Source organism: Gracilinanus agilis, chromosome 4 (assembly GCF_016433145.1).
Source record: "Gracilinanus agilis isolate LMUSP501 chromosome 4, AgileGrace, whole genome shotgun sequence".
Classification (NCBI taxonomy): domain Eukaryota; kingdom Metazoa; phylum Chordata; class Mammalia; order Didelphimorphia; family Didelphidae; genus Gracilinanus; species Gracilinanus agilis.
Genome location: NC_058133.1, coordinates 254,548,707 through 254,563,317, shown reverse-complemented (window position 1 = coordinate 254,563,317; position 14,611 = coordinate 254,548,707). Strand labels below are relative to the sequence as shown.

At 35.5% G+C, this 14,611-nt stretch overlaps 1 protein-coding gene across 1 annotated transcript; it reads left to right on the top strand.

Annotated features, from left to right (window-relative positions):
• The first annotated feature begins 3,062 nt into the window (after window positions 1–3,062).
• LOC123244910 (putative olfactory receptor 2W6) lies at window positions 3,063–4,007 on the top strand. Its single transcript, XM_044673568.1, has one exon. It carries the CDS (start codon window positions 3,063–3,065, stop codon window positions 4,005–4,007), a length of 945 nt encoding a protein of 314 aa, XP_044529503.1.
• The last annotated feature ends 10,604 nt before the right edge of the window (window positions 4,008–14,611 follow it).

Genomic DNA, 14,611 nt, shown 5'->3' with positions numbered 1-14,611 from the left:
GTAGTTAGAGTCTGGAGAGTGTTGCATTCCACATTGCTACTGAAACCCATAAGAAGCTCTTTTTTGGAAGCTTGAACCTCTTGCTCTTAGAGAGCTCCCTTTTCTGGGAGAGGAGCCTTCCAATGTCCCCTCTGGTCCATTCTCCATAGTCCCATATGGGTCTTAGAGATGGAAGAGTCTGTGGTCTATAGGTGGTATAGTCAATGTCCTCACAGTCTTTTACTTGAGACTTAAGAAGCCCTGATTCATCAAACATCCTCCTCATCTTTACCTTCTCTGTTCTCAGCACATTTCTCATGACCATCCTCTTTTTTCTGTCTCTACTTTGATTTGCTTTTAGTCACAAATGATGCCACGAGAATGGAAAAAGTCTTGAGATGATTGATGTCGTATATGTGAATTTGTGGTCAGTATTGGTGAGTTAAATTTGTAATGAATGGATTTTTAAATATGTCTTAAGATAATCCCCAAACCTGCTATTAGAAGTTATTATGTGTTAAAGCATAATGGAAAATAGTCTTTCTTGGATAGTGAAACCACCCAGGCTATAAATATGGCTTCTTAAGGCTATCTTAATCCCTATTTTAGCCCCAATAGGAGTAATGTTAATCCAGTAGAAAAGGGAAAGGAATTCATATTCTGATTGTACAGTTTTTGGAAATATGGTATAAGGTTCAGAATTTATTCAATATATAGCAGATCATCTAGAATATGGAATATTTTGTAGTTTCTACTCCTCCTCCCTTGACTCTCAATGGATTTTCTATTCATAGAGAGGCAAAAAAAATTCTTAAGAAAAGTCTTCAGCTTGGGAAGTTTTAGGATTCTTTCCCTAGAAGTGTTGGGGAATAGGAGTCATAATAGTTTTCTTGTTAATATCTTGGAGCAGTTCTGCTTAGGAGAAGGCTAGTTTCTCAGGGTCATAGGATTTTTAAACCCCAAGAGAATATTCTATTAAAAGAGTTTAGAAGCTATGTGTTTAAAATATGAACTTCAGAATTTATGATCAGGATAGTGGATAATCTTGAACAAATCCTTTTCCTATAGCATTGAAGTCCCCATATGCCTCATTAGCAATATAAAATCGCTGATCTTAGCACTATGAAGTTGTCCACTTCTGCATCACTCCTGGGTCTTGTTATTCTGCTGTCTTACTCTATAGAGGATCAAATTCCATTCTGTCTATTTGTTCATTTTATCACATAATGGAGAAAAGTTGCGGCAGATAGTAAATTCAAACACTTTGTGAAAAATGAGTAGAGATCAGGCTTTAAACACAGAGAAGCCTTCTGGGGGACAAGTTGCAGAAGGTCATGAATCTCAAATCCCATTCTGGCTCTTTGTTCACTTTATTAGAGAAAAATTGGGACAGAATTAGGGACTGATAGTCAAATTCAAATTATTTGTGGAAAATAAATAGAGATCAAAGTAGAACACAGAGAGGCCTCCTGGGGTACAAGCTGCAGAAGATGAGGAATCTATCTTTAGTTTTTTTTAAAATACATAATTTTTGAGTGCTACAAAATATAATTAACATGCCATTATTGTATAACTCTAAAACTAGAAGGTATGCTTTTTGATTCATATAACAATAAGAAAATAGTTTTAAATTCCAAAGGATCCTTAAAGAACTGGTCACGATCATAATTTATGATTGAGGTAACCAAGTCACAGAAATTTAAATGACTTTTTTCTCAAAACTTCATAAGTATTATTTAGCAGATTAGTATTTTAAGTCATGGTCTGTGAGCCCAAATGTAATAACTTTTTCTGCAAATATCAAGAAAGAGGAAAACAAATCATAGCTTTAAAAAATTGCTCAATGTCATTCCAGCAATGAGTATTTTTAAAATATCTCTTATGTGCCAGGTACTGTGTTAAGTGTTGCATCTGACTATTGAACCATCAGTCAGCTTTCAAAGACCTTGAATACCTGAAGAGCTACTGAAAGACAGCAAAAAAACAAATATCCTGGCACTCTGGGAATAGTATAGTAGCAAGAGAATGCATTTCTCATCACTGGTAATAAGAAAAAAATTGATTTCAGGTACTTTCTAACAGACTGGAATCAAGCTAAAAAATATTATTTCAACTAGTCCAAATTTGGAACCTTCTTAGAAAGGGATTTCAGCTACATGTATAATTTAGAGTTAAGACACTAGAAAAATATTAGAATAACTAGACATTGATAATCATCAAAGAATAAAGTAAGACATAATATTGTATTGTATTGCATTTAAGTTTTATATTTTCTTATGACCTTGGTCTATATTGAATTCCTTTATCTCTTGTGAAATAATTTAATTTGTACTGTTACTTTAAGGAACTTTTTTAAAAGAAAAGCAACATTTAGTGGTTCAGGTACTTTATCAGTATATTATAGTTGAAAGAACATTGACCTTATTATTAAATAAAGTGGGTTTGAAACCCAGCTCTGATATTTGTGACCTAAGTGACTCTGGGCCTCAGTTTCTATTTCTGTAAAATTAAGTTTTCCCAGGTTTCTTTATATTCTAATTTCTGTGGTCCTATGATCCCTCAGTTATCCAGATTAGGAAATATCTAGATGATCAAAGTTATGCAAAGTAATCAAAATCACTACTACTGTTCTTTGGTGGCAGTTAAGAGAATCAGAGACACAGTGCTTAATGATATAATTCATTTACCCAAATTAGAAGAACTGTGTAATGAAATGTCTCTCACTAACAGATCTTGGTGCATATATATTTATGGAAAGCTTTAGAATTTACATGAGAGTGGGATTATTTGACACTTTTCATCAGTAACAATAAACCATTGAAAATCTTCTTTGGATTGACAAGTATTCAGTTTAGAGGTGTCCAATATTGTGCTCTGAGGACCTGGAAAGAGAACCAGGATTGTGAGTTGTAGTTTAATGTCAAATTTCTATGTTCCCATGTTATTATTTAGTGATTTAATCTGTTCCTCCTAAAGATAATGAGTAAATTTCCTATGCCTTTTAGGAGTGGACCTACCCTCACCCATTTTCATGACTTTCAGAGATACTTTTTTCCCCAACAGGTGATGCTTTTTCACAGGTGATGGAAAGAAGCAACAACAGCTTCTTAGAAGGGTTTATCCTGGTGGGTTTCTCAGATCGGCCCCATCTGGAGATGATTCTTTTTGTGGTTGTACTAGTCTTCTACCTCTTGACCCTCCTGGGAAACATGACTATCATCTTGTTGTCTACCCTAGATTCACGACTCCATACCCCAATGTATTTCTTTCTATCCAACCTCTCTTTCCTTGACATGTGCTTTACAACAGGCTCTATCCCCCAGATGCTCTACAATCTCTGGGGTCCAGATAAAAGCATTACATACTTAGGCTGTGCCATTCAACTTTACTTTGTCCTGGCCCTGGGTGGGGTGGAGTGTATCCTTTTGGCTGTTATGTCCTTTGACCGGTATGCTGCTGTATGCAAACCATTGCATTACACTGTCATTATGCACCCAAGGCTTTGTGGACAACTGGCCTCAGTGGCATGGTTGAGTGGATTTGGCAATGCACTTATCATGGTACCTCAGACTCTTATGCTTCCCCGTTGTGGACATCGGCGGGTGGACCACTTCCTTTGTGAGATGCCAGCACTGATTGGCATGGCCTGTGTAGACACTATGGAACTGGAAGCTTTGGCATTTTCGTTAGCTATTTTTATCATTCTAGCTCCCCTTATTCTCATTCTTATTTCCTATGGATACATTGCTCGAGCAGTGCTACGGATTAAGTCAGCTGCTGGAAGGAGAAAGGCCTTTAACACTTGCAGCTCCCATCTTATTGTGGTCTCACTCTTCTATGGAACTATTATCTACATGTACCTTCAGCCAGCCAACACTTACTCCCAGGACCAAGGCAAATTCCTCACCCTTTTCTATACCATTGTTACACCTAGTGTCAATCCCCTTATATATACATTGAGAAACAAGGATGTAAAAGAGGCTGTGAAGAAGGTACTAGGGAAGGGTCATTGGACTGACAAGGGGTAATCAGGTTTGGGGATGATCTTCAAGTCCTAATTTTAATTCTGTGTCTCCATAAATAATAATAATAATAATAATAATAATGTAAAAGAAAGTTCAAGAACAAATAGATCAACTTAATCTGTAAAGAAATGACAATAGCCGAGAACTCAAGAAAGTCCCTACTGCTTCTATCCACTGTTTCTGAGGCAATTGACCATTATTGAAAAGTCCTACATACCTCAATATGTTGCACTGTGAGGAAATGTCAATGATTGTCAGTCACTACCTTCTCTTTTTGTACATATTTTTTTAAAACTACTCTGAAGGAATGTATATTTTAAGTTACTTGTGGGAAGCTGAAGGAAAGGAATAGGAAGGTAGAAAACTAAATTTGACATTTTTACCCATTTTAAAGATATATGCTGAATTCCCCTCCTCTAGTCCTTATTCATCTGGAGCACATTCCATTGCCTATGCTAGCACTCTTGCCACTCCACTTCATTTATGCATAACAAGCGTTATATTACTTTTTGGCGCGTTCACCTTGGAGGGAGAAGAAATAATGAGATGACCTCTAGGTAGTACTCACCATTTGACCTTTGGTTTTTGAAATGTCTGGTTTCTTCACATTTAAAACAATGATAGGACTTTCTGGAGGACTTCTGGGAAGACGGCGGCATAGACAGAGTGAATCTTAAAACCTCTGCACCCTTACACACCGAGATAGAAAACAATGTGCTTCGAGAAGAAAGAGGACCAAATCTAATAACGGGACAGAGCAGGGGGGAACCCTACTGCAACATAACTAAAGAGGTACGCAAAGAAAAAGACTTCAATACTTGAACTATCGGGACTGAGGGCATAGAAGGGGAATCCCAGGATCCCAGGACACCTCCCCCACGTGCTGTGTGGAGTCTTGAGTGGTCCAGGAAATCTCAGGGCCAGTAGGTGCACTGGTCTGGAAAGAGGGCCCTGCTGGCAACAGACTCAGGGAGTCAAACACAGGCACTAGAGAGGTGACTGGAGGAGAAAACCAGAGAAACACAGCAAAAACACCCAGAAGATGGTAGCTTAGAGAGAGCCAAACCCTAGACCTCAGACAGCTTGGCTTCCTCATACTGAGATAGAGAAAGCAGGGCTTCAAGAGGAAAGAAAACCAGATCAAAAACAGCGGACAGCCCAGGGGGACCCCACTGCTGGAGAGCTCAGTTCAGCAAAAATGCTCCTTGGACCCCCATTGGTTTTTTTTTTAATGTTTGTTTTTCCCTCCCCTCAAGGTTTTAGCCTCAGGGCAAATAAAGGAGCAAGATTAATCCAATCAATATAGGATTAATCCCAATAATTGAACAGACAAGAAGTCTTCAGAGGGCAGAGAAAGTAACTACAAACCTCCATTATCAGCTGGATCTTTCATCAAAGATCATTAAATACATCTGTTCAACCTAGCAGAACAAGGAAGGGAAAAACATGAGTAAGCAACAGAAAAAGAGAAAAGAAATGACAATTGACAGCTTCTTTCAAGGAAGTGAAAAGAGAGCAAATGAAACAGAAATAGAAGAAGAGGAAGTATTTCCAGCAAACTGGACACAGGCTTTGGAAGATCTCAAAATTCAATTAACTCAAGAATTTAAAACTCAATTAACTCAAGAACTTCAGGAACTCAAAAAGCAAGCAAGAAAGGCAAGAGAGGCTGAAGAGAATTTGAAAAAGAAAATACGAGAAAATAAACTCATAAGCCAGAATTGGCCAGCTTGAAAATGAAGCAAAGAAGGCAAAAGATGATGTACAAAGAAAATCAGATCAGAAGGAGAAGGATGACCAAAAAGCCGGGGATGAAATTCAGTCTTTAAAAAACAGAACTCAACAACTAGAAGTAAATGACTTCACAAGGCAGCAATAATATATTAAACAAAATTAAAAAAATGAAAAATTTGAGGAGAATATGAAACACTTCATTGATTCAACCAAAGACCTGGAGAACAGAGCTAGAAGAGACAACTTAAAAATTATATCAGTTTATCAGAACATCATGATAAGAGAAAAAGTTTAGATAGCATTTTACAAGAAGTTATCAGAGAAAATTGCCCAGAAATTCTTGAACAAGAGGGAAAAGTAGAAATCGACAGGATCCACAGATCACCTCCTACATTTAATCCAAACTGACAACTTCCAGGAATATTATAGCCAAATTCAAAAACTACCAGACCAAGGAAAAAATATTACAAGCTGCTAAAAAGAAGGCATTCAGATATCAGGGAACCATACTTAGGATAACACAGGATCTGGCTGCATCTACATTGGAGGACCAGAAGGCATGGAACACAATATTCCAGAAAGCAAGAGAACTGGGTCTACAACCAAGAATTGACTATCCAGCAAGACTAACTCTATTATTTCAGGGGCAAGTATGGTCATTCAATAAAATTGAGGACTTCATTCATCAAGAAAAAACCAGACTTAAACAGAGAGTTTGCTGCCCAAACCCAGAACTCAAGAGAATCAACATAAGGTAATTTAAGAGAATGGGGGAAGGAGAAAAAAAATTATTTTCTTTAAGGAACACAACAAGTTCAATCAATTTATATCCCAAGAAGAAAAGAAGGTATTGGCAAATATTAAAAATTATTATTACCAACACAGTAACTAGAAGAAGTTTTACATAGAGGGAACAGGGACAAACAGCATAGGATGAAATGTCAAGATACATATATATATATATATATGTAGGTATAAATATATACAAAACGAGGGGGGGGGGAAGAAGATAATAATAAGAAAAATAGGAAAGCAAAGAAAAAGGAATAAAATTATATTCCATAAAGAAGCGTGTGGGATCAACAGGGGAAAATAATAATACACTGTAAGGGTAAAGAGGTTAGAGAGAGGTAATATTCAATACTTAAGTGCATTGAAATCAACTTAGAGAAGAATAATCATATCCATAGGGACAGAAAATAGATTCAAGCGCAATAGAGAAGTAGAAGGGAAACAAATGGACTGGTGGGGAGGGAAGCAATACTAGGGAGGGAGAGGGCTTGGGGGGGGAGCACCCTGTGGCTTTAAAGAACAATAAGAGGGGAATAAGAAGGGAGGGAGGAGAAAGGGAAGTACAACAAGGGAGGGGATTATAGGAACTGATTAAAAACAAAACATTGATATAGAAGGAAACAGTGAAAGAAGAAAGGATAGGACTAGGAGGGAGAGTCAAAATGTCTGGGAATGCATAGTTGATAATTATAACTGAATGTGAATGGGATGAACTTGCCCATAAAATGGAAGCAAATAGCAGAGAGGATTAGAAACCAAAACCCAACCATATATTGTCTACAAGAAACACACATGAGACAGATAGACATACATAGAGTGAAAATGAGAGGATGGAGCAAAATCTTTTGGGCTTCAAATGAGAAAAAGAAGGCAGGGGTGGCTATTTTGATCTCTGACAGAGCCAAAGTAAAAATATATAAGATTAAAAGAGATAGGGAAGGTAACTACATCCTAATAAAAGGCAGTATAAACAATGAAGAAATATCAGTACTCAATATGTATGCACCAAATGGTATAGCTTCCCAATTTTTAAAGGAGAAGCTAGTGGAGCTCAAGGAGGAAATAGCAAAACCATACTAGTGTGGGACCTCAACCTTCCCCTATCAGATCTAGATAAATCAAACCAAAAAAATAAATAAGAAAGAGATAAGAGAGGTGAATGAAACGCTAGAAAAATTATAGTTAATAGATATATGGAGAAAAATAAATAGAGACAAAAAGGAATACACCTTCTTTTCAGTGGCAAATGGAACATTCACAAAGATAGACCATGTAATAGGGCACAGAAACATGGCAAACAAATACAAAAAGCAAAAATAATCAATGTAACCTTCTCAGATCATAATACAATAAAAATAGTTATTAGTAAGAATACATAAAGAGGCAAACCAAAAACTAATTGGAAATTAAATAATATGATTCTCCAAAATAATTTAGTGAAAGAACAAATCACAGAAATGATTAATAATTTCATTGAAGACAATGACAATGATGAGACATCTTACCCAAACCTATGGGATGCAGCCAAAGCAGTTCTAAGGGAAAAATTTATATCACTGAGTGCATATATTAACAAATTAGGGAGGGCAGAGGTTAATGAATTGGGCATGCAACTTAAAAAACTAGAAAATGAACAAATTAAAAATCCTCAGATGAAAACTAAATTAGAAATACTAAAAAATCAAAGGAGAAATTAATAAAATCTAAAGTAAAAGAACTATTGAATTAATAAATAAGACTAGAAGCTGGTATTTTGAAAAAAACAGATAAAATAGACAAAGTACTGGTAAAACTAGTAAAAAAAGGAAAGAAAAAAACCAAATTAATAGTATCAAAGATCAAAAGGGAGACCTCACCTCTAATGAAGAGGAAATTAAGGCAATTATTTAAAAAATATTTTGCCCAATTATATGGCAATGAATATAGCAATCGAGGTGATATGGACGAATATTTACAAAAAATAAGTTGCCTAGATTAACAGTAGAAGAAATAGAATACTTAAATAATCCAATATTAGAAAAAGAACTTGAACAGGCCATCAAAGAACTCCCTAAGAAAAAATCACCAGGGCCTGATGGATTCACAAGTGAACTCTATCAAACATTCAAAGAACAATTAATCCCAATACTACACAAATTATTTGATATAATAAGCAAAGAAGGAGTCTTACCAAACTCCTTTTATGACTCAAATATGGTACTGATTCCAAAGCCAGGGAGATCAAAAACAGAGAAAGAAAATAACAGACCAATCTCCTTAATGAACATAGATGCAAAAATCTTAAATAGAATACTAGCAAAAACACCCCAGCAAGTGACCAAGAGGATCATCCACCATGATCAGGTGGGATTCATACCAGGAATGCAAGGGTGGTTCAACATTAGGAAAACCATTCACATAATTGACCATATCAACAAGCAAACCAACAAAAACCACATGATTACCTCAATACATGCTGAAAAAGCCTTTGACAAAATACAACACACATTCCTACTGAAAACACTAGAAAGTATAGGAATAGAAGGTCCTTTCCTAAAAATAATAAACCGTATATATCTTAAACCATCAACAAGCATAATATGCAATGGGGATAAATTAGAAGCCTTCCCAATAAGATCAGGAGTGAAACAAGGATGCCCATTATCACCTCTATTATTTAACATTGTACTAGAGACACTAGCAGTAGCAATTAGAGAAGAAAAAGAAATTGAAGGTATTAAAATAGGCAATGAGGAGACTAAGCTATCACTATTTGCAGATGATATGATGGTCTACTTAAAAATCCTAGAGAATCAACTAAAAAGCTAGTAGAAATAATCAACAACTTTAGCAATGTTTCAGGATACAAAATATATGCACATAAATCATCAGCATTTCGATATATTTCCAACACATCACAGCAGCAAGAAGTAGAAAGAGAAACACCATTTAAAATCACTCTAGACAGTATAAAATACTTAGGAATCTATCTACCAAAACAAACACAGGAATTATACGAACATAACTACAAAACTCTTTCCAAACAATTAAAACTAGGTCTAAAAAATTGGAAAAATATTGATTGCTCATGGGTAGGACGAGCTAACATAATAAAAATGACCATTCTACCTAAATTAATTTACTTATTTAGTGCCATACCTATCAAACTACCAAAAACCTTTTTACTGCATTAGAAAAAAATATAACAAAGTTTATTTGGAATAACATAAGATCAAGAATATCAAGGGAAATAATGAAAAAAAAATGAAGGAAGGTGGCTTAGCAGTACCAGATATTAAGCTATACTATAACGCAGGAATCATCAAAACAATATGATACTGGCTAAGAGAGAGAATCATTGGAATAGACTCGGGGTAAGTGATGTCAGCAAAACAGTGTATGATAAACCCAAGGAGCCCAATTTTGGGGACAAAAGTCCACTATTTGACAAAAACTTCTGGGAAAATTGGAAAACAATATAGGAGAGATTAGGTTTAGATCAACATCTCACACTCTACACCAAGATAAGTTCAGAATGGGTGAAAGACTTGAATATAAAGAAGGAAACTGTAAGTAAATTAGGTTAACACAGAATATTATACTTGACAGATCTCTGTAAATGGAAAGATTTTAAAACCAAGCAAGAGTTAGAGAAAATTACAAAATGTAAAGTAAATAATTTTGATTATATTAAATTAAAAATGTTTTGTACACACAAAAACAATGCAACCAAAATCAGAAGGGAAACAATAAACTGGGGGGAAAATCTCTATAACAAAAAATTCTGATGGATGTCTAATTACTCAAATATACAAGGAGCTAAATCAGTTGTATAAAAAATCAAGCCATTCCCCAATTGATAAATGGGCAAGAGACATGAATAGGCAATTTTCATATAAAGAAATCAAAAGTATCAATAAGCACATGATAAAGTGTTCTAAATCTCTAATAATTAAAGAAATGCAAATGAAAACAACTTTAAGGTACCACATCATACCTAGCAGATTGGCTAAAATGATAACAGGGGAGAATAATTGAGGGGGTGAAGGGTAAAGTAAAAACATGAATTATGTAACCATGGAAAATTTTTCTAAAAATAGAAAATTTATAAAAAGTAAAACAATGATTGAAATCTATTTCATATTTCATTGGGTTGTTGCAAAGATGACTTGATTAAATGAAATGTGATAAACTTTCAAGAGTTCCAGCTGTTAAAAAAAAGTGTTCCTTCAGTATTTTATGAGTTGTTCCTTGCATATTGGACAAATTTCCATTATGTCATGCCATCATATTTTAATCTTGAGGTTAAGAAGTCTGTAGCTAGAGATTCCAGGGAAAAGAAAATTTCTGCAACTTCACTTTGGAGTAGTAATACAAACAGCATGGATTTTGAACTCAGCACACATTGCAGTACATACACTTCATGGAACTCCTAAACCATCGAGAAACTGTCCAGATGTCTAGTGGATGCCACAAGATATACAACTGTCCTACCAAAATGTAGATGTCATTCTCTCCCTCCTTCTATAGAGTCATAGAACCTCAGGTACTGGAAGAATTTTAAGTTTTAGCCTTCCCCAAAACACTGGCAAATAGTTTCCTGGGTTTTACTTGACTATCCCAAATAATTTGACATTCCATAGTAGACCTCATTTCATTCCTGGATATTTTTAATTATTAACAAATGCTTCCTTAAAACTTAAATAATACTGAATTCACTGTATTTGCCATTCTCTGGTCCTAGATCTTCCCTCAAGGATCAAAGAGCACTATTTCTTTGCCATTGTGAAAATTTTCAAAGAGATGGAAAGAACAATTAAATTTCTGTAGATTTATCCTTTCCAGCCTTCAATATGGAGGCAAATTAGTTCAGTTGTTTAGAGCAGATTTTGTACAGAGAAAAACTTTAAATATCATCACTTTGGGGGCAGGGCAGGGAGCCTATGATTTTCTCAGTGGAGGGAGAACCTGGAGGATAACCTTCTCAACTGATGTAGACTGACAATTTTTCTGAAATTTGAATATCTTGGTTTCTGAAAGTTTAAATGTTGTTTTTTCCAAGGGTCATATAGCTAATGCATCAGATGCAAGACTTTAAATAAGGAATTCCAAGCTTTCCCAATATTCTTATCATACATACCCCATATTTCACAAGATAATTTACTTGATCCCTTCAACTGTTAGTGCACTCCTCTCATTTACCTTGCACCTACTTTGTATAGTTACATCTTATATCTTTGCCTCCACTAGAAGAATGTAAACTGCTAGAGGACAGAGATTGTTTAATTTTTTCATTTGTGTCTTCAATGCCTGGCCCAGTACCTGGCCAAGATCACACCATGAATGGAACCAAAGAATGGTATCCAGCCATAAACCATAAAGTCATTCGAAAACTAAGTTATAAAAAGCCTAGACAATCCCAACCAGAGTTGCTTCAAACCTGCTGAACTCCCTAATCTATACCTCATTTCATTACTTTCTCTTTTTTTTTCAGGCTCAGGGCTCAGCCTTGGAGTATTCTTTACACAACCCTCCCCTATTCAGTCAGTCAACAAGTATTTAAATGTTTCATATATAATAGGGCTTGAACTAAAAACAGGATAATAAAAAAGCAAGGAAAGAAAAATTTTGCTCACTTAACATGGCCTGTGAATATGAAGGAAGGCTTGAAAAATACTCAGTAAGGTGCTTGATAGTTTCTTTGCAATTTTACAATGTTTAAAAAATAAATAATGTGAACAACAGAAGCTGATTGCCTTTTTATTTTCAGCACATGTGATGAGGATTGATCCAGGAAATTTCTCAGAAAGTAGGGGTATGATCTCTAGATTTATAAGTGATTCAATTTATCTAGAGGAATCTATAGCATTTAACGTTATTGATTGCCTTCTCCAATCAGGGTTTTATGACACTATTGTTTTGGTTGTATTCTTTCCTTAACAACTCCTTTTCAAACTCCCTTGCAGGTTAAAAATCCATGTCCTTCCTATCTAACTAGGTATAGTTCAAAATTCTGTCCTTGGCTTTTCCATGCTATTCCTCAGTGATCTTATTAGACCCCATGAGTTCAACTAATACTTCTAGACAAATTGCAATTTTTATGGTGCCAACTTTAGTCTGTCTCCTGAGCTCCAGTCCAATATCACTAGCTATACCTATGACACTATTAGATATATAGAAATGATTTTAAAAATGCTTGTTGATTTGATTGATCCTAAGCAATAATTTTGTATCATACCCTAGATTTCTTCAGAACACAGTCAAGAAAGACTTCTTTCTTGCTCAGTCTTCTGAAGTTAGTTTCTTAGCAGGGTTTTCCTGAATTCTGTATGTAGAAAATCTTGTGCAGATATATCCATGGGTCTTAAACAGTTCTACTTTTTGATATCTGGAATAAAATATCACCTATTTGGAAAAATTATAAACTATACTCCTTTGCTGGTTAATGTAAAAGTGATATCTTGATTTTCTATATGCCTACCTAAGAGAAGAGATAAGTCAATACGGAGTCCTTTTGCTAATTCAGCAGCTCAGTTGTCAACCGAGTTATTCACCAATGTGTGAAGTAAAATATCTCCATTCCTCATAAATGTCACAAAATCTAGCCCTGAGGCTATGTCCAGAACCAGACAGTAACAGAGTGAACTTACTGAGGGTCAATATCCCAGAGTAAGTGTAACTTGTCATTATAGAAGGGCAGACAGCATGACATTTAAAGCCATTGGCCAAGGTAAGAGTTAAATGTGGTTGCCAATATTTATTATATCTCGTCAGAAATTTATTTACAAATATTTACAAAATGGAGAAGGAAACAATAAAGCAGAGAAATGTGAAGATGTTAGAGAGGTTATCTATCTTAATCCAGGAAGAGATTAATTAGCTCTCAACCAGTAAGGCTGATAGTGAGTAACCATGAGGTGTTCTCCAAGATGGAAGCTAGTCTCTCCAGAAACTAGGAAAGGAGTCAGCCTTTTATTCACCCCAAGAGGTAGTCTAATAGTCCAAGTTGAAGCCAAGCTCTAAGCCCCTGGATCCAAGCCAAAGTCTCCAGCAAAGCTACTTCGAAGACTATCTCCAGAAGACACTCTCTTCAGACTATCCTCTGAAAGACAATCTGTTCTGAGGGAGTTTGGGGATTGCTTTTCTGGTGCTGAAAGTGCAAACTCTTATCAAATGCCTCTGAAGGTATCAACTCTGATCATAGGATTCACAAGTTTGGAATCCATACCTCTCATCCTCTGAAGGTATAAACAGGAAGTCTACTGATCAGCAATGGCCTTATAGATTTTTTTAAACCCATATTTTCTGTTTTAGAATCAAGACCACATATTGGTTCCAAGGCAAATGAGTGGTAAGGACTAAGCAATTATGGTTAAGTGATTTGCCTAGAATCATGCAGCTAGGAAATGTCTAAGCCCATATTTGAACCTAAGACCTCCTGTTGCCAGGTTTGGCTTTCTATCCACTAAGCCATCTAGGTGTGCCCACATAGGGTTGGTTTGTTGTTGTTGTTTTTTAAAGGCTATCCCCACTCTTGAGTTAGTAAACTCTTAGGAGTCAGCTTTGAGCTCTTTAGGACTCTCTAGAAAACTGGGAATTGCAGAGTACATCAAGAGGAAGAAACAATATCTTTCATCTTACACCCACAAAATTTCACAGATGGTGATGTGGCAGAATCAAATGTATTAGATACATGTTCTTTCATACAATCTGAGAGGAAAGCTCAATGACTTCTTGAATTTCAAACTTCTTGAAAGAGGAAGGAGGAATCTGAACTCTCTAGATGGCATGTTCCTGGAATGTGAACTTCCAGTTTTAAAGACTGTCTCATTTCTCTAATTCAGGAGTTCCTGATTTTACAAATTACAGGAATTCTATCCTCTAGAAGGATAGAATTAAAACAAAACAAAAAACAAAACAACTAATGCAATAAGTAACTGCCTAATTATGGTACCTATCTCTCTCTCTCTCTCTCTCTCTCTCTCTCTCTCTATATATATATATATATATATATATATATATATATATATATGTATATATAATTAACTCTGTAACAATAAGTAAATGTGTGTTTGAAACATTATAGATTTGTTTCTGTAGTG